At 48.5% G+C, this 20,988-nt stretch overlaps 1 protein-coding gene across 1 annotated transcript in view; it reads right to left on the reverse strand.

Moving 5' to 3' along the window:
- LOC146053356 (cholecystokinin receptor-like) overlaps nucleotides 1-16,434 on the reverse strand; it is a 54,195-nt gene extending 37,761 nt beyond the window's left edge. Inside the window, exon 1 of the mRNA XM_083167993.1 lies at nucleotides 16,341-16,434. Within this exon, the coding sequence (XP_083024119.1) occupies nucleotides 16,341-16,434 (94 nt within the window). The remainder of the gene's footprint in view (nucleotides 1-16,340) is intronic.
- Nucleotides 16,435-20,988: the final 4,554 nt, after the last annotated feature.

Genomic DNA, 20,988 nt, shown 5'->3' on the forward strand with positions numbered 1-20,988 from the left:
CCACTATCATATAACCTGCTGGGTAAGGGTCACTAGGGGTTACACCACCTCTGTCCTGTGCACCAGGCATCCACTATCATATAACCTGCTGGGTAAGGGTCACTAGGGGTTACACCACCTCTGTCCTGTGCACCAGGCATCCACTATCATATAACCTGCTGGATAAGGGTCACTAGGGGTTACACCACCTCTGTCCTGTGCACCAGGCATCCACTATCATATAACCTGCTGGGTAAGGGTCACTAGGGGTTACACCACCTCTGTCCTGTGCACCAGGCATCCACTATCATATAACCTGCTGGGTAAGGGTCACTAGGGGTTACACCACCTCTGTCCTGTGCACCAGGCATCCACTATCATATAACCTGCTGGGTAAGGGTCACTAGGGGTTACACCACCTCTGTCCTGTGCACCAGGCATCCACTATCATATAACCTGCTGGATAAGGGTCACTAGGGGTTACACCACCTCTGTCCTGTGCACCAGGCATCCACTATCATATAACCTGCTGGGTAAGGGTCACTAGGGGTTACACCACCTCTGTCCTGTGCACCAGGCATCCACTATCATATAACCTGCTGGGTAAGGGTCACTAGGGGTTACACCACCTCTGTCCTGTGCACCAGGCATCCACTATCATATAACCTGCTGGATAAGGGTCACTAGGGGTTACACCACCTCTGTCCTGTGCACCAGGCATCCACTATCATATAACCTGCTGGATAAGGGTCACTAGGGGTTACACCACCTCTGTCCTGTGCACCAGGCATCCACTGACTATCATATAACCTGCTGGATAAGGGTCACTAGGGGTTACACCACCTCTGTCCTGTGCACCAGGCATCCACTATCATATAACCTGCTGGATAAGGGTCACTAGGGGTTACACCACCTCTGTCCTGTGCACCAGGCATCCACTATCATATAACCTGCTGGTTAAGGGTCACTAGGGGTTACACCACCTCTGTCCTGTGCACCAGGCATCCACTATCATATAACCTGCTGGGTAAGGGTCACTAGGGGTTACACCACCTCTGTCCTGTGCACCAGGCATCCACTATCATATAACCTGCTGGGTAAGGGTCACTAGGGGTTACACCACCTCTGTCCTGTGCACCAGGCATCCACTATCATATAACCTGCTGGGTAAGGGTCACTAGGGGTTACACCACCTCTGTCCTGTGCACCAGGCATCCACTAACTATCATATAACCTGCTGGATAAGGGTCACTAGGGGTTACACCACCTCTGTCCTGTGCACCAGGCACCCACTATCATATAACCTGCTGGATAAGGGTCACTAGGGATTACACCACCTCTGTCCTGTGCACCAGGCATCCACTATCATATAACCTGCTGGGTAAGGGTCACTAGGGGTTACACCACCTCATTCCTGTGCACCAGGCATCCACTATCATATAACCTGCTGGATAAGGGTCACTAGGGATTACACCACCTCTGTCCTGTGCACCAGGCACCCACTATCATATAACCTGCTGGATAAGGGTCACTAGGGATTACACCACCTCTGTCCTGTGCACCAGGCATCCACTATCATATAACCTGCTGGGTAAGGGTCACTAGGGGTTACACCACCTCTTTCCTGTGCACCAGGCACCACTATCATATAACCTGCTGGGTAAGGGTCACTAGGGGTTACACCACCTCTGTCCTGTGCACCAGGCATCCACTAACTATCATATAACCTGCTGGATAAGGGTCACTAGGGGTTACACCACCTCTGTCCTGTGCACCAGGCATCCACTATCATATAACCTGCTGGGTAAGGGTCACTAGGGGTTACACCACCTCATTCCTGTGCACCAGGCATCCACTATCATATAACCTGCTGGGTAAGGGTCACTAGGGGTTACACCACCTCTGTCCTGTGCACCAGGCATCCACTATCATATAACCTGCTGGGTAAGGGTCACTAGGGGTTACACCACCTCTGTCCTGTGCACCAGGCATCCACTATCATATAACCTGCTGGGTAAGGGTCACTAGGGGTTACACCACCTCTGTCCTGTGCACCAGGCATCCACTATCATATAACCTGCTGGGTAAGGGTCACTAGGGGTTACACCACCTCTGTCCTGTGCACCAGGCATCCACTGACTATCATATAACCTGCTGGATAAGGGTCACTAGGGGTTACACCACCTCTGTCCTGTGCACCAGGCATCCACTATCATATAACCTGCTGGGTAAGGGTCACTAGGGGTTACACCACCTCTGTCCTGTGCACCAGGCATCCACTAACTATCATATAACCTGCTGGGTAAGGGTCACTAGGGGTTACACCACCTCTGTCCTGTGCACCAGGCATCCACTAACTATCATAAACCCTGCTGGGTAAGGGTCACTAGGGGTTACACCACCTCTGTCCTGTGCACCAGGCATCCACTATCATATAACCTGCTGGGTAAGGGTCACTAGGGGTTACACCACCTCTGTCCTGTGCACCAGGCATCCACTATCATATAACCTGCTGGGTAAGGGTCACTAGGGGTTACACCACCTCTGTCCTGTGCACCAGGCATCCACTATCATATAACCTGCTGGGTAAGGGTCACTAGGGGTTACACCACCTCTGTCCTGTGCACCAGGCATCCACTATCATATAACCTGCTGGGTAAGGGTCACTAGGGGTTACACCACCTCTGTCCTGTGCACCAGGCATCCACTATCATATAACCTGCTGGGTAAGGGTCACTAGGGGTTACACCACCTCTGTCCTGTGCACCAGGCATCCACTATCATATAACCTGCTGGGTAAGGGTCACTAGGGGTTACACCACCTCTGTCCTGTGCACCAGGCATCCACTATCATATAACCTGCTGGTTAAGGGTCACTAGGGGTTACACCACCTCTGTCCTGTGCACCAGGCATCCACTATCATATAACCTGCTGGGTAAGGGTCAGTAGGGGTTACACCACCTCTGTCCTGTGCACCAGGCATCCACTATCATATAACCTGCTGGGTAAGGGTCACTAGGGGTTACACCACCTCTGTCCTGTGCACCAGGCATCCACTATCATATAACCTGCTGGGTAAGGGTCACTAGGGGTTACACCACCTCTGTCCTGTGCACCAGGCATCCACTATCATATAACCTGCTGGATAAGGGTCACTAGGGGTTACACCACCTCTGTCCTGTGCACCAGGCATCCACTATCATATAACCTGCTGGGTAAGGGTCACTAGGGGTTACACCACCTCTGTCCTGTGCACCAGGCATCCACTATCATATAACCTGCTGGGTAAGGGTCACTAGGGGTTACACCACCTCTGTCCTGTGCACCAGGCATCCACTAACTATCATATAACCTGCTGGGTAAGGGTCACTAGGGGTTACACCACCTCTGTCCTGTGCACCAGGCATCCACTATCATATAACCTGCTGGATAAGGGTCACTAGGGGTTACACCACCTCTGTCCTGTGCACCAGGCATCCACTATCATATAACCTGCTGGATAAGGGTCACTAGGGGTTACACCACCTCTGTCCTGTGCACCAGGCATCCACTGACTATCATATAACCTGCTGGATAAGGGTCACTAGGGGTTACACCACCTCTGTCCTGTGCACCAGGCATCCACTATCATATAACCTGCTGGTTAAGGGTCACTAGGGGTTACACCACCTCTGTCCTGTGCACCAGGCATCCACTATCATATAACCTGCTGGGTAAGGGTCACTAGGGGTTACACCACCTCTGTCCTGTGCACCAAGCATCCACTATCATATAACCTGCTGGGTAAGGGTCACTAGGGGTTACACCACCTCTGTCATGTGCACCAGGCATCCACTATCATATAACCTGCTGGGTAAGGGTCACTAGGGGTTACACCACCTCTGTCCTGTGCACCAGGCATCCACTAACTATCATATAACCTGCTGGATAAGGGTCACTAGGGGTTACACCACCTCTGTCCTGTGCACCAGGCACCCACTATCATATAACCTGCTGGATAAGGGTCACTAGGGATTACACCACCTCTGTCCTGTGCACCAGGCACCACTATCATATAACCTGCTGGGTAAGGGTCACTAGGGGTTACACCACCTCATTCCTGTGCACCAGGCATCCACTATCATATAACCTGCTGGGTAAGGGTCACTAGGGGTTACACCACCTCTGTCCTGTGCACCAGGCATCCACTATCATATAACCTGCTGGGTAAGGGTCACTAGGGGTTACACCACCTCTGTCCTGTGCACCAGGCATCCACTATCATATAACCTGCTGGGTAAGGGTCACTAGGGGTTACACCACCTCTGTCCTGTGCACCAGGCATCCACTATCATATAACCTGCTGGGTAAGGGTCACTAGGGGTTACACCACCTCTGTCCTGTGCACCAGGCATCCACTGACTATCATATAACCTGCTGGATAAGGGTCACTAGGGGTTACACCACCTCTGTCCTGTGCACCAGGCATCCACTATCATATAACCTGCTGGGTAAGGGTCACTAGGGGTTACACCACCTCTGTCCTGTGCACCAGGCATCCACTAACTATCATATAACCTGCTGGGTAAGGGTCACTAGGGGTTACACCACCTCTGTCCTGTGCACCAGGCATCCACTAACTATCATAAACCCTGCTGGGTAAGGGTCACTAGGGGTTACACCACCTCTGTCCTGTGCACCAGGCATCCACTATCATATAACCTGCTGGGTAAGGGTCACTAGGGGTTACACCACCTCTGTCCTGTGCACCAGGCATCCACTATCATATAACCTGCTGGGTAAGGGTCACTAGGGGTTACACCACCTCTGTCCTGTGCACCAGGCATCCACTATCATATAACCTGCTGGGTAAGGGTCACTAGGGGTTACACCACCTCTGTCCTGTGCACCAGGCATCCACTATCATATAACCTGCTGGGTAAGGGTCACTAGGGGTTACACCACCTCTGTCCTGTGCACCAGGCATCCACTATCATATAACCTGCTGGTTAAGGGTCACTAGGGGTTACACCACCTCTGTCCTGTGCACCAGGCATCCACTATCATATAACCTGCTGGATAAGGGTCACTAGGGGTTACACCACCTCTGTCCTGTGCACCAGGCATCCACTATCATATAACCTGCTGGGTAAGGGTCACTAGGGGTTACACCACCTCTGTCCTGTGCACCAGGCATCCACTATCATATAACCTGCTGGGTAAGGGTCACTAGGGGTTACACCACCTCTGTCCTGTGCACCAGGCATCCACTATCATATAACCTGCTGGGTAAGGGTCACTAGGGGTTACACCACCTCTGTCCTGTGCACCAGGCATCCACTATCATATAACCTGCTGGATAAGGGTCACTAGGGGTTACACCACCTCTGTCCTGTGCACCAGGCATCCACTATCATATAACCTGCTGGGTAAGGGTCACTAGGGGTTACACCACCTCTGTCCTGTGCACCAGGCATCCACTATCATATAACCTGCTGGGTAAGGGTCACTAGGGGTTACACCACCTCTGTCCTGTGCACCAGGCATCCACTATCATATAACCTGCTGGGTAAGGGTCACTAGGGGTTACAACACCTCTGTCCTGTGCACCAGGCATCCACTATCATATAACCTGCTGGGTAAGGGTCACTAGGGGTTACACCACCTCTGTCCTGTGCACCAGGCACCAGACATCTCCCCTAATATTATTGTGGCTTAAAGACCAAAATCTATAAGTTGAGTTGAGAATAGAAAGTGTGGCGAGCGCAGCGAGCCACCGAGCCCGAAGCGTGGCGAGCGCAGCGAGCCCCGCGTGGGGACGCGGATACCTTCACAGGTATCAGAGTCCCCTTGCGGCCTTCACAGGTATCCGCGTCCCCTTGCCACGCTTCGGGCACTTTCTATTCTCAACTCCACGCCGACGTGGAGAGTGGGGGTATGAAAAGGTCGGAGGACGCGTACCGCTGCGCTCGCCACGCTTCGGGTTCACGTTTATAGTGGGGGGGCGGGGGGGTGGCGGGGGGGTGCATTTAACATTGTAAGCACCCATTAGGGTGCTTATACAATGTTTAATCGCATCGCATTGTATGGCATTGTACAATATCGCGCGATATCGCGTCGCATCGCATACCATCGTATGCGAGGCGATGGGCGCAGCCAAAATACACAAGTACCAAATCTTTTAAAAGTAGATGAAGTAGAACAAATTCCTGGTGACTGCTGTGTCCATTATATAAAGCCTGGTTTCAGGGCTCAGTAGCAGTGACCGGAAGATGGTGTTGTCCCCATCTGTGCGAGCAGGCGGTGTAAGAGGTGCTACCATGACAAGTTTACAGAGCGAGGTCACCACTGCTGGGAGACGCGGGATCGGCAGGGAACGTGCTCAGAGAGGATCACAGGCGAATGCCCAGGACATAAATATGGGGAATACATGGGACGCAAACATCAAATAGCCCACATTTAACGAGACTGCACATGCCATCAGGTCTGAATTAGCCCCACAGTCTTACACACACACACACACACACATACAAACACACACATTGTCACAAACCAGGCTTGCCTACCCTCCCAGAATGGCCGGCAGCCTGCCAGAAATCAGGTCCTTCTCCCGGCCCCCGGGGAAGGTGGGCAAGTCTCCCGCATTCTGGGATTTGCCCCGGTCGTCCCGTACCCGCCCCCTCTCCGCGGCCCAGCAGCAATCTCCCTCTCTCCCTCATTAGTCTGGCAATCTCCCTCATGTCACCTAGTCCACAATACACTGTTACATCATAGTTACCTCCCCTCCTGCATTCTGCAGGAGACTCCCTGACATAGCAGCAATCTCCTTCTCTCCCCCATTAGTCTAGCAATCTCCCTCATGTCACCTAGCCCACAATACACTGTTACATCATAGTTACCTCCCCTCCTGCATTCTGCAGGAGACTCCGTGACATAGCAGCAATCTCCTTCTCTCCCTCATTAGTCTAGCAATCTCCCTCATGTCACCTAGCCCACATTACACTGTTACATCATAGTTACCTCCCCTCCTGCATTCTGCAGGATACTCCCTGACATAGCAGCAATCTCCCTCTCTCCCTCATTAGTCTAGCAATCTCCCTCATGTTACCTAGCCCACATTACACTGCTACATCATAGTTACCTCCCCTCCTGCATTCTGCAGGAGACGCCCTGACATAGCAGCAATCTCCCTCTCTTCCTCATTAGTCTAGCAATCTCCCTCATGTCACCTAGCCCACATTACACTGTTACATCATAGTTACCTCCCCTCCTGCATTCTGCAGGAGACTCCCTGACATAGCAGCAATCTCCCTCTCTCCCTCATTAGTCTAGCAATCTCCCTAATGTCAAATAGCCCACATTACATTGTTACATCATAGTTACCTCCCCTCCTGCATTCTGCAGGAGACTCCCTGACATAGCAGCAATCTCCCTCTCTCCCTCATTAGTCTAGCAATCTCCCTCATGTCACCTAGCCCACATTACACTGTTATATCATAGTTACCTCCCCTACTGCATTCTGCAGGAGACTCCCTGACATAGCAGCAATCTCCCTCTCTCCCTCATTAGTCTAGCAATCTCCCTCATGTCACCTAGCCCACATTACACTGTTACATTATAGTTACCTCCCCTCCTGCATTCTGCAGGAGACTCCCTGACATAGCAGCAACCTCCCTCTCTCCCTCATTAGTCTAGCAATCTCCCTCATGTCACCTAGCCCACATTACACTGTTGCATCATAGTTACCTCCCCTCCTGCATTCTGTAGGAGACTCCCTGACATAGCAGCAACCTCCCTTTCTCCCTCATTAGTCTAGCAATCTCCCTCATGTCACCTAGCCCACACTACACTGTTACATCATAGTTACCTCCCCTCCTGCATTCTGCAGGAGACTCCCTGACATAGTAGCAATCTCCCTCTCTTCCTCATTAGTCTAGCAATCTCCCTCATGTCACCTAGCCCACATTACACTGCTACATCATAGTTACCTCCCCTGCTGCATTCTGCAGGATACTCCCTGACATAGCAGCAATCTCCCTCTCTCCCTCATTAGTCTAGCAATCTCCCTCATGTCACCTAGCCCACATTACACTGTTACATCATAGTTACCTCCCCTCCTGCATTCTGCAGGAGACTCCCTGACATAGCAGCAACCTCCCTCTCTCCCTCATTAGTCTAGCAATCTCCCTCATGTCACCTAGCCCCACATTACACTGTTACATCATAGTTACCTCCCCTCCTGCATTCTGCAGGAGACTCCCTGAAATAGCAGCAATCTCCCTCTCTCCCTCATTAGTCTAGCAATCTCCCTCATGTCACCTAGCCCACATTACACTGTTACATCATAGTTACCTCCCCTCCTGCATTCTGCAGGAGACTCCCTGACATAGCAGCAATTTCCCTCTCTCCCTCATTAGTCTAGCAATCTCCCTCATGTCACCTACCCCACATTACACTGTTACACCATAGTTACCTCCCCCCTGCATTCTGCAGGATACTCCCTGACATAGCAGCAATCTCCCTTTCTCCCTCATTAGTCTAGCAATCTCCCTCATGTCACCTAGCCCACATTACACTGTTACATCATAGTTACCTCCCCTCCTGCATTCTGCAGGAGACTCCCTGACATAGCAGCAATCTCCCTCTCGCCCTCATTAGTCTAGCAATCTCCCTCATGTCACCTAGCCCACATTACACTGTTACATCATAGTTACCTCCCCTCCTGCATTCTGCAGGAGACTCCCTGACATAGTAGCAATCTCCCTCTCTTCCTCATTAGTCTAGCAATCTCCCTCATGTCACCTAGCCCCACATTACACTGTTACTTCATAGTAACCTCCCCTCCTGCATTCTGCAGGAGACTCCCTGACATAGCAGCAATCTCCCTCTCTCCCTCATTAGTCTAGCAATCTCCCTCATGTCACCTAGCCCACATTACACTGTTACATCATAGTTACCTCCCCTCCTGCATTCTGCAGGAGACTCCCTGACATAGCAGCAATCTCCCTCTCGCCCTCATTAGTCTAGCAATCTCCCTCATGTCACCTAGCCCACATTACACTGTTACATCATAGTTACCTCCCCTCCTGCATTCTGCAGGAGACTCCCTGACATAGCAGCAATCTCCCTCTCGCCCTCATTAGTCTAGCAATCTCCCTCATGTCACCTAGCCCACATTACACTGTTACATCATAGTTACCTCCCCTCCTGCATTCTGCAGGAGACTCCCTGACATAGCAGCAATCTCCCTCTCTCCCTCATTAGTCTAGCAATCTCCCTCATGTCACCCAGCCCACATTATACTGTAACATTTTTGAGTAAAAAAGGAATGAGAGACAGATACATTTACATTCAATCATCTGCAGTGTCTTGTGTAAGGTACGGACGAATTTTGGATATGTTTTTTAGATGCATGTAACACGATTTAGAGACAATGTGAGGAATGAAGGACAGTTCAGAGTCAAGGATGACACCTAGGCAGCGAGCTTGTGGGGTAGGATTAATTGTTGTGTTCTCAACAGTGATAGAGATATCAGGTTGGTAACTACTCTTGGCTGGTGGGAATATAAGTAATTCTGTTTTGGAAATGTTGAGTTTGAGGTGGCGAGATGACATCCAAGATGAGATGGTAGAAAGACAATCAGAGACACGGAGCAATACTGATAGTGACAATTCCGGGGAGGATAGATAGATTTGAGTATCATCAGCGTACAGGTGATACTGAAATCCAAAAGAGTTGATTAGTTTCCTAAGTGAGGAGGAATAGATTGAGAAAAGCAGAGGACCTAAGACTGAGCCTTGTGGTACTCCAACGGACAGTGGTAGTGAGGAGGAGGTAGAGTCAGAGAAGCGAATAGTGAAAGAGCGATTAGATAGGTAAGTTGAGAACCAGGAAAGGGCTGTGTTCTGAAGACCTAGGGATTGTAGTGTTTGTATGAGAAGAGAGTGGTCATCAGTGTCAGAGGCAGATGAGAGATCTAGAAGAATTAGTAGTGAGAAATGGCATTTAGATTTAGCAGTGGCCAGATCATTGACTACTTTAGTCAGTGCTGTCTCAGTGGAGTGTTGAGAGCGAAAGCCTGACTGAAGTGGGTCCAATAAGTTGTAGGAGTTAAAAAAGTGTGTGAGGTGAGTGTAGGCAAGTCTCACAAGTAGCTTGGAGAAGCATGGGAGCTGAGAGATGGGACAGTAGTTAGAGAGACAGTTTGTATCAGAATTGTGTTTTTTTAGAATGGGAGTAATAAGTGCAGGATAAGGAGTAATAAGTGCAGAATGGGAGTAATAAGTGCAGGATAAGGAGTAATAAGTGCATGCTTGAACAGAGAAGGAAAGATACCAGTAGAGAGAGAGAGGTTACAGATTTTAATTAAGCTTGGGATAAGCACAGGAGACAGAGCTTTACTGACTTGTAAGGGTATAGGATCAAGAGGAGAGTTAGTGGAGTAGGAAGATGAGAAGAGTGTGGATACTTCATCCTCACTTGTGGGGTCAAATGAGGATAGAGTGGCAAAGGGCTCAGGATGGGAAGTAAGCAAGTCACTGGCTGAAGAGGAGCATGACATTTCATCTTGGATTTTAGCAATCTTTTCCTTGAAGAAGGAGCAAGCTCTGGCAGGTGGGGAGGGTGAAGGAGGGTAAAGAAGTGATTTAAATGTATTAAAAAGTCTGGTTCAGGTGGGTTACAGCTGTCTCAGGCAGTGACAGATTAAGCCTTCAGGGGGCCCGGGGTACTTTAGCCAGAGGGGCCCCCTTGCACTTGTCATTACTTGCCGCACACTGCATGGAAGAATATTACACTGTCAAAACACAGAGTAAAGGCAGTATAAACTTGGTCAATGGGTAACTGCATATATATACGTTTAATTAAGGAAAACATAGGCCCACTAACTGATACTAGTGGAAAAAGTGTTACTGAGGACAAGGGAAAAGCAAAACTGTTAAATGAGTTCTTCTCATCAGTATTTACTAAGGGAGAGCAGACTGTGGAACGAACATTTACCACAAACGGGACAAATAAGCCAGATCTCATTGTGGATTTCACGCCGAAGGAAATAATACTGAGGCTAAGCAAACTCAAAACAAATAAGTCACCAGGGCCAGATGGGATTCATCCGAGGGTATTAATGGAATTAAGGGATGAACTAGCTACCCCCCTACATTATATCTTTAGCAAGTCACTATCATCAGGTATAGTACCAAAAGATTGGAGAATAGCAGAGGTAGTGCCAATATTCAAAAAAGGAAAAAAGGAAGATTCCGCTAATTACAGACCCGTTAGTTTAACATCAATTGTGGGTAAACTATTTGAAGGATTTTTAAGGGATGGTATCCAGAAATATTTAGATCATCACAGTCTACTCAGTGCTAACCAACATGGGTTCGTGAAAAATCGTTCATGCCAAACTAATCTACTAGGGTTCTATGAAGAGGTTAGCAAAAACCTTGATAATGGAAATGCTGTAGATGTGATTTTCCTAGATTTCGCTAAAGCATTTGATACTGTCCCACACAAGAGATTGATTAATAAAATGGAGAATCTAGGATTGGGTGAAAATATCTGCAGATGGGTAGGGAATTGGCTATGTAATAGAGAACAAAGAGTGGTTGTGAATTGTGCCGTATCAGATATGATACCGGTACTAAGTGGAGTGCCCCAGGGTTCGGTTTTGGGGCCCATTTTGTTTAACATTTTTATAAACGATATTAGGATAGGGTTACTCAGCAATGTATCCATCTTTGCGGACGATACAAAACTTAGCAAAGTCATCAAATCATCAGAAGATGTCACCATGCTTCAAAATGATCTTGCAATTCTAGATGAGTGGGCAAAAAAATGGAAGATGAGGTTCAATGTAGATAAATGTAAGGTTATGCACCTTGGGAGACACAACCAGTGTGCAAGTTACAACCTTAGCGGAGAGGAACTGGGTAATTCCATACTTGAAAAGGATCTAGGAGTCCAAATAGACAGCAAACTAGGATGTAGTGCCCATTTTAATGTAGCTACAAAAAAGGCCAACAAAATTCTGGCATGTATTAAGAGGGGAATGGAAACTAGGGACTCGAGGGTAATTATGCCACTATATAAAGCATTGGTGAGACCTCACCTAGAGTACGGAGTACAGTTCTGGGCCCCACACTATAAAAAGGACATCATAGAATTAGAAAAAGTCCAAAGGCGAGCAACAAAGCTTATTAGGGGAATGGAGAATTTAAACTACGGGGAGAGATTAAGCAATTTGGGACTATTTACATTAGAAAAGAGACGTTTAAGGGGGGACATGCTCAACATGTACAAGTATATCAAGGGCCAATATAAGGAACTGTCATGCGCCCTCTTTTCTACTAGAAAGGAATCTAGGACGCGAGGGCATGAGTGTAGATTAGAAGAAAAAAGATTTCATTCAGCTAGTAGAAAGAATTTCTTTACGGTCAGAACAGTCAAACTCTGGAACTCTCTTCCCAGAGAGGTGGTAACGGCTGGCTCATTAAATGCGTTCAAGGCAAAGTTGGACAAACATTTACTGGAGAAAAACATCCATGGGTACAAATAAGAAATATAATTTGTCTGTAAAATACCAGAACCTACCAAATCAGCAATGGATATCTATACCAGGTTGAACTAGATGGACGCAAGTCTTTTTTCAGCCTTACCTACTATGTAACTATGTAACATACACACACACACATACATACCATAAGAAAAGCCTGTGTTTGTTTCTCTGCACCTCATTCTGTAGGAGACCTCACAGTCCTAGTGCTGCCTCTGATTAAAAACCCTCCCATGACTAAGCTGCTGCTGCTGTTCTCCATGGGCATGTAATGAGCTCCACCAATTAGAGCTCAGCACAAGCCTCTCAGTCTCTGCCCTCTGGTTTAAAGTGTCATGGGACTTAGTCAACTCCCAGTAATGCACTGCACACTTGTGCAATCAGTGTGCCTTGGCTCCTGATGCTCAGCACCATTAATCATTGTCACATTGGCATTGTTTGGGAAGCCCAGGTGAGCTGTGCAACACACAGAGAGAAAGGGGTGAAAACCCTGATAGAGCGAACTTCAAATGATGTGGAAGTGAGTGAGGTAACCGGTGGTAGGACTGTGTATGTGCACAGCTGGGACAGGTAATATACCTATCCCACCTCCTTTACTGTTACCAGGCCTGGAGGTGTGTGTGAAGTAGGGATGGCCACCGTTGCCATTGCCATCGATGGTTGCCATCGATGGCAATTCTGCAACTGGCCATCGATAGTGCTTAACTATGCAATGGATGACCATCAATATTTTTACATATCGATGGTCATCCATTTTATTTGATTGATTGGCCTGTGGGCCAATCAAAACACAGGGGGTGGGGCTTCACGGTTGTTGGGGCGGAGCTATGCTCCATGTCCTGGCACTTTGAAAAAAAAAAACCTGCAAAACATCGTTTTGCTAATCCATTGATGGAGAGAAACCATCTGGTTCTCCCCCATCGATGGCAAAAGTATTTCACATCTGCCATGAATCAGCGATGATTTTGAATCATTGATGGTCGATGGCCATCCCTAGTGTGAAGTAGAAACCACCATGTGACAGTGCTGCAGGCGAGGCCGTGTCTGACTGTGTGACCATGTTACAGTTACCAGGCCTGGAGGTGTGAGTGAAGTGGAAACCACCATGTGACAGTGCTGCAGGGGAGGCCGTGTCTGACTGTGTGACCATGTTACAGTTACCAGGCCTGGAGGTGTGAGTGAAGTGGAAACCACCATGTGACAGTGCTGCAGGGGAGGCCGTGTCTGACTGTGTGACCATGTTACAGTTACCAGGCCTGGAGGTGTGTGTGAAGTGGAAACCACCATGTGCCAGTGCTGCAGGGGAATCTGTGTCTGATTGTGTGACCATGTTACAGTTACCAGGCCTGGAGGTGTGTGGGGTGGAGACCACCATGTGACAGTGCTGCAGGGGAGGCCGTGTCTGATTGTCTGACCATGTTACAGTTACCAGGCCTGGAGGTGTGAGTAAAAAGAGAAAATGGGGGTCAGCACTAGGTGTTGCCCCCGGGAGCGCTTATTATGAACTGTTTATTCAATAAGCTGCTGCTATGAAAGGGGAGGGTCAGTCCCCACAAAGAGAACAAGAAATTTACAGAGAAATTTCTGGAGGTGTGAGTGAAGGGGAAACCACCATGTGCCAGTGCTGCAGGGGAGGCCGTGTCTGACTGTGTGACCATGTTACAGTTACCTGGCCTGGAGGTGTGTGTGAGGTGGAGACCACCGTGTGACAGGGCTGCAGGGGAGGCCGTGTCTGATTGTGTGATCCAGGTCTCTGTAATGGCCAGCAGGTTGGAGTTGCCAGAGATGAAGAGGTTGTGGACTGATGTTAGTTTATTGCACACAGAACGTGCATTTAGTAAGGCACATTATAGTGACCTGGAGGGTGATGGGATACATGTGACATTTATGAGGTTGGCTAGATTTCTATATAGTTATGACTCAGCTGAATGTGAGTGTGGCAGGTGATTAGGGCCTAGATTTGAGGATATATCACCAGCTAATAGAAGCAGAAGAGCTAAATGAATGTTAGTGGAGGTTTGTGAATATTTGGTGCGGTGACAAGTTTTGGATGATAAAGTGCATGTAGAGAAGTGAGTAAAGGCTCATGAGTGTTCAGAGAGGGGAGTGAATAATGGAAGCAGAGATGTGCACAGAGGGGACAGTTGTAGGGGTCGTGTAGGATGAGTAGATTTGACATGACATGATGGGGGAAATTTACTAAAGGAAATTTGTAAAAAATAGGTGTATTTGTATCCAGAAATACACTCATTTTTGACATTTACTATCCCGAAAATACGGCAATTCGTATTGATAGCACATCAATACGAATACGAATTGCCGTATTTTCGGGATAGTAAATGTCAAAAATGAGTGTATTTCTGGATACAAATACACCTATTTTTTTTTTACAAATTTCCTTTAGTAAATTTCCCCCGATATGTAAATGAGTAGTTTGGCGAGCATGCTGTCAGTTATAAGGAAAAGTTATTATCATAGGGCAAAAGTAATAGTTCTTTACCTTTCCATAATGTTGTCTACAGCAAAATGACTTGCAGGTATTATGTGCAATGAAAGGTTTCTACAGAATAAATTCCAACAATTGCAGGACACGTAGAAAGTTACTGATGGATCAGATCTACATTTGTACAAGTCATTATAAAAGATTCCTCTCAGATGTAGCAGTACACACCCACCAGTGGCGGCTCCTTCTATTGAGCTGCAGAACTGCAGCCCCTCCAGTTAATATCACAACACACAGAAAGACAGCACCAGAGCTCAGGTGATGCGGGCTACCTCCGGAGCTCTGGTGCTGGCTGTCTGCGTCTCTGACACGCTGGTAACGTCCTCTCACCAGACTCCATGAAGCAGTAGGACAGACACAGCAACAGCCCAACCCTGCATGTGGTAGCTTCCTATTGGAAGCTGCTACTGCTCATCATACACAGAGCTGGAAACTCCTCCCCCTCTTGGGCTGCCAGTACATGGAGTGATGACAGCAATAGCTTCCAGCAGGAAGCCGTTCTGTGCACATCACCAGAGCTACAGTGGTTCTATGAGCTGCTGTCTGTGCAGCCCAGCAGCAATCCTCTGCAGTGAGCATGCCCAGACTCCGTGAGTCACTCAGTGTGATGCAGCTGAAGGAAGGTATGCAGTGCACCAGAGAGGTGCATGGAAGTTTATTTTATTTGAATAATATTTGTGTGTAGATCTTTATTAAGAGTATTATTTTGTGTACTTTAATTAATATTAAAGTTATTAAGAGTGTGTATTTTGACTTCTGCTTCCGGCTGTATCCGGGCAGCAGCGTGATAGACACTGCTCCGCACACGGACTCACCCACCCGCAGATAGGGCTTCCTCTCAGCCCTCCAAATCACCGCCAGCCCTTCCAGAAATGCCGCTCCCGACAATGGAGAAATTTCTATCTCCGCCAGGCACCTTAAAAGCGCCACAGCAGAGAAACGAAAAGCGCCCAGCCGAATCCAAGATGGCGCCCGGACCGGACTCTGCTCCGAGTCCCCACAACCCTGCCTTAAAGCATCAGAATCACAGGGACCTCAGGCTGCATCTAGTGTGTCCGCCCCAGTCACATATAGTGACATTATCACTGCAATAAATACAGCCATGGCACCTTTACTAAACAAAGCAGTAGCCGACATCACACTGCAGCTGCAGCACCTTAACACGAGGGTTACAGACAATGAAAACAAATAGGAGCGATATCCCGTGATATGCATCTTGTCCAGCGTGACACCATCAGGCTCCAAAAGGACAATTTACACATCTGGAACAAATTAGACGACATGGAGAACCACTCCAGACGTAATAATGTCAGAGTGGTTGGGTTACCTGAATCTCTTAAAGGGCCAGCGTTAGTTTCCTTTGTCACGGAAACGCTGCCGTCTTTGCTGGGGATCTCAACTGAGTGCAAGGACTTAATCATAGAGAGAGTCCACAGGGTAGGACCCCCACCCAGACCCACAGACAAACGTCCCAGAGCAATATTATTTCGATGCATGAACTACCCTCACAAAATGGCGTTCTGGAGATCATCCCGCAAATTTCAAAATCTGATGTGGGAGGGCCACAAGATAAGACTCAAGTCTACTCAGTGGAACTTTCCAGGCAACGCAAAGCTTTTTCCCCAATTTGCACCGCATTGGTTACACAAAAAACCAAGTTTGCCCTGATGTACCCAGCAAAGCTGCGTATCTTTACTGAGGACTCCCAATACAATTTCTCCACTCCGGAAGATGCCCAAGAATTCCTTAAGGAGAGCCAAATCCCATGACCTCTCTGACCCACCAACCTGAAATTACCGTCCCCTACTGCGTTCCTATTTGACACCCTTCTGTCACTTACTCCCGTGGAACTATTGCTACTGCTTCCCCCATCCTGAGGACACCGGTCATATAATATATAAGCTGTTTGATATTAAGGTAGCCATTCTGCATGTACCAGAAGAAAGCTGGTCTACCAAATGACTGTCTGATGACTATCACTTATGTGTCTTTCACAAAAACTTTACCAAGAATTATAAGGTTGATTGCAAAAAAAAAAAAAAATGTGCTCCTTGTTCCTCCCCCCCCCCCCCTAATCTCTATTTCTCCCACCTTCACTCCCAACCCCTCCTCCATTTCTCCATTAATATATCACTCTGAAAATTCTTCTCTAGATAGCGGTTTAAGATCATTTAAGTTATATATATATATAAATAAAAAAATAAAAGATAACAAAGGTGATTTATAATTAACACTTACAAAGGGTCCGGATGCACCCGTTATATTCCGGTCACCCCATATTATGTCCTTAGCCGTATTCGGGCTACAATGTTTAATCATATTTTATTTACTTACTAAGCGGATAGTCAATGCTAGTACTAGGTACTTTGATGTGTGGATCGCATCACCTAGCTATGTTAGGTTGTCCCCCATGTCTTGTCAAGGTATGTCTCCCCCCTCCCCTTTCTTTCCTTCTCGTCTCTTAGTATCCAGAAACTCCAGCTTGAACGTTAATCGGAGGATGAAGATGGAAGCAATCTACTCATCACACCCGGACACACATGACTGAGATAAGGGTCGGTACGTTTAATGTAGGCGGGTTTCACTCGCCTATTAAGAGACAAAAATGATGCTATACTTGCAGAAAAAAGCCATCAATGTAGTATGCCTACAGGAAACACATTTACTCCCCCCAGAACTTTTAAAGTTACAAATGTACAATTGGAGATTATTGGTATCCGCCCCTTATAACAGCAAAGCGAGGGGGATAGCGTTAATGATTTCCAAACATATTCCAGTAGAAGTTAACTTTACACAGAGTGATCCTGAGGGAAGATTTCTAATAGCCTCACTAAATATCTACAACAAACCAATTATTATCTGCTCGATCTATGCCACAAACACCTACTCCAAAATATTTTTTAGAAATATATGCACTATGCTCACCCCACATATGTCAACCCCCATGATCCTGTGTGGAGACTTCAACTTAACAGCTCATCCACTACTGGATAGATCCTCTCAATCCTCTAAGGCTAGACATTCCCCTAAAATAGGAATCCCATTCTTACTCAAATCACTAGGATTAATAGATACTTGGCGTGCCCTTAACCCCACTTCAAGGGAATATACCTGTATATCAGCGGCACACGGAACATTCTCAAGGATAGACTACCTATGTGTCTCTACGTGTCTTTTCCCCAGATCATCCAGTGCAGAAATTCATCCCATTTGTCTATCGGATCATTGCATTAATCCACATTAGAGATTCCCGGCCCACCTCACGCAGTCCCCTCTATTTGCGAAACACATCCATTCTGAACTTACAGAATTTCCTTCACACAACAAAGACATGCGTGATACAAACCCCCCAGTATACTGGATGGCTGCAAAAGCAGTTCTTAAAGGATCAATAATTAAATACGAAGCACAACTTAAACGCCACCAAACCAAAGCCTACATCAGGTTACAAGAGACACTAACTGAATCCTACTCTGCGTACATCTCCCACCCGACATTAATTAATAGGACGGCCTATCAACAAGCAAAATCATTACTTGAGGATACGACAGATAAACTCCAATTCCTAGCAAATTACAGATATCACAAGTATGGAAAAAAACTAGTAAACTTCTTACCAATATTTTAAATTCTACTAGACCCCCTATGTTAGTCCATCCTTTGAAAATACCAGATGGCTCTCTGACCTCCTCAAATGCCCAAATAACCAAAATAATGTCAGATTTCGGTACTTCTTTACTTTCACAGCGCCACTAGATAGGATATCGCGGTCATCGCGGGCATTGAATGCACTAAAAAATCAATTGTTAACGCTACCCCACGATCAACGTGAACCCGAAGCGTGGCGAGCGCAGCGAGCCCGCGAGGGGCGGCGGTACGCGTCCTCCGACCTTTTCATACCCCCACTATCCACGTCGGCGTGGAGTTGAGAATAGAATAGTGTGGCAAGCGCAGCGAGCCACCGAGCCCGAAGCGTGGCGAGCGCAGCGAGCCCCGCGAGGGGACGAGGATACCTGTGAAGCCCGCGAAGGGGACGAGGATACCTGTGAAGCCCGCGAAGGGACGCGTTTACCTGTGAAGGTATCCGCGTCCGCTCGCCACGCTTCGGGCTTGGTGGCTCGCTGCGCTCGCCACACTATTCTATTCTCAACTCCACGCCGACGTGGATAGTGGGGGTATGAAAAGGTCGTAGGACGCGTACCGCCGCCCCTCGCGGGCTCGCTGCGCTCGCCACGCTTTGGGTTGACGTTGATCGTGGGGTGGCGTTAACAATTGTGGGGGCCATTTCACACTTGAGGGTGCCTATTTGGCCTCTGTGGGCCATTTAACATTGTTTCCTATGGAAAAATCGTGTCAATTGCGGCATTGAACAGCAAAATCGGGTCAATTGAGAAATTTAACATTGTTCCCTATGGGAAATCGCGGGCATCGCGTCGGTCGCGTCGCACCCGATTTTTAGTGCATTCAATGGCCGCGATGCCCGCGATTTCTAGTGGCGCCGTGAAAGTAAAGAAGTACCCAGATTTCTATGCCTCCATTTACTCTCCCCAACTACCAGGAAGTTCTACCTCCCCTCCCTTACCTCAGGAACAACCCACACAGGAATCTGACCAATCCTATTGGGAAGACCTTTTATATCCCCAAATTTCTACAGTACACTCAGAATTACTTACCAAACCATTTTCCATGGATGAAGTTAATAAAGCCATAAAACATATGAAACCAGCTAAAGCCCCAGGACCTGATGGTTTCTCAGGTGATTTTTATTGCACAAATCTAGATAGATTAACTCCGATCTTAGTATCAGTATTTAATCACATACTATCCACTAATCAACTACCACCCCACTTCAACTCCGCCATAATAAAAGTCCTCCCTAAACCGGGCAGGGACCTCTCTAACCCTGGATCCTACCGTCCCATATCCCTTCTTAATCTCTTATATATTTGGCTACATCTGTCACTCAAAGTGTGTGAGTGTGTCTGTAACGCTGGGTGGAGCCTCTGACTCACATGACAGAGAACCAGCCCAGTGAGCCCACAGTGCCAGACACCCTCTGCCTCCCCATGCTGCCCAGGAACCTACTCCACAGCCACCAGGTGAGCATCCCCCGCCCCCCCCCCCTCCCGCTATTCGCGTAAAAAAAAAACCCTACCGCGATTCGTGGCACCCCCACCCCCCTCCTGCGACACCCCCTCCCGCGATTCGCTGCAAAACACGCCTCCACCCCCCCCTCCCGCAATTTGCGGCACACCCCCCCCCCACCCCGCTACCCAGCTCTCGCAATTCGCGGCACCCCCCCCCACAATTCGCGGCAAGCCCCGCGAGCCCCTCCCTCCCATGATTCGCGGCACCCCCCCAGCAACCCCCCCCACGCAACCCCCCCCCCTCCCGCGATTCGCAGCAACCCTGCCCCCGCAACCTCCCGTGATTCGCGGCACCCCCCCCGAGACCCCCCCTCCCGCAATTCGCGGCACCCCCCCTGCGAACCCCCCTCCCGGGATTTGCGGACACCGCCCACCTCCCCCCCCCCCCACGATTCACGGCAACCCCAGGATTAAATGGCACATGCAAAACACTGACATGGCTATGGTCGACAATGAAAAAGGTTGACGTGTTTTTGAAAATTTATTTTTCAATTTTTTAATGTTTTCATATACATTCTCATGTGTCGACATGGACACCAATGAAGTGCCACCCCCCCTCCAGTGATCTGCGGCACACCCCCGTTTCGCGACCCCCCCTCCCCGACCCAGTGATCAGCTGTGTGTGTCTGATGGACCCGGCCAGTGTGATCAGCTCTGTGTGTGTCTGATGGACCTGGCCAGTGTGATCAGCTCTGTGTGATTCGCGGAACCCACCCCCCGCGACCCACCCTCCCGCAATTCACTGCAAACCCCCCCAACCCCCCCTCCCGTGATTCGCAGCCCCCCCAACTCCCCCTCCCTCCTGTGATTCACGGCACCCATCCCCCG

The sequence above is a fragment of the Crinia signifera genome, unplaced genomic scaffold, assembly GCF_055691185.1.
Source record: "Crinia signifera unplaced genomic scaffold, ASM5569118v1 HAP2_SCAFFOLD_158, whole genome shotgun sequence".
NCBI classification, from domain to species: domain Eukaryota; kingdom Metazoa; phylum Chordata; class Amphibia; order Anura; family Myobatrachidae; genus Crinia; species Crinia signifera.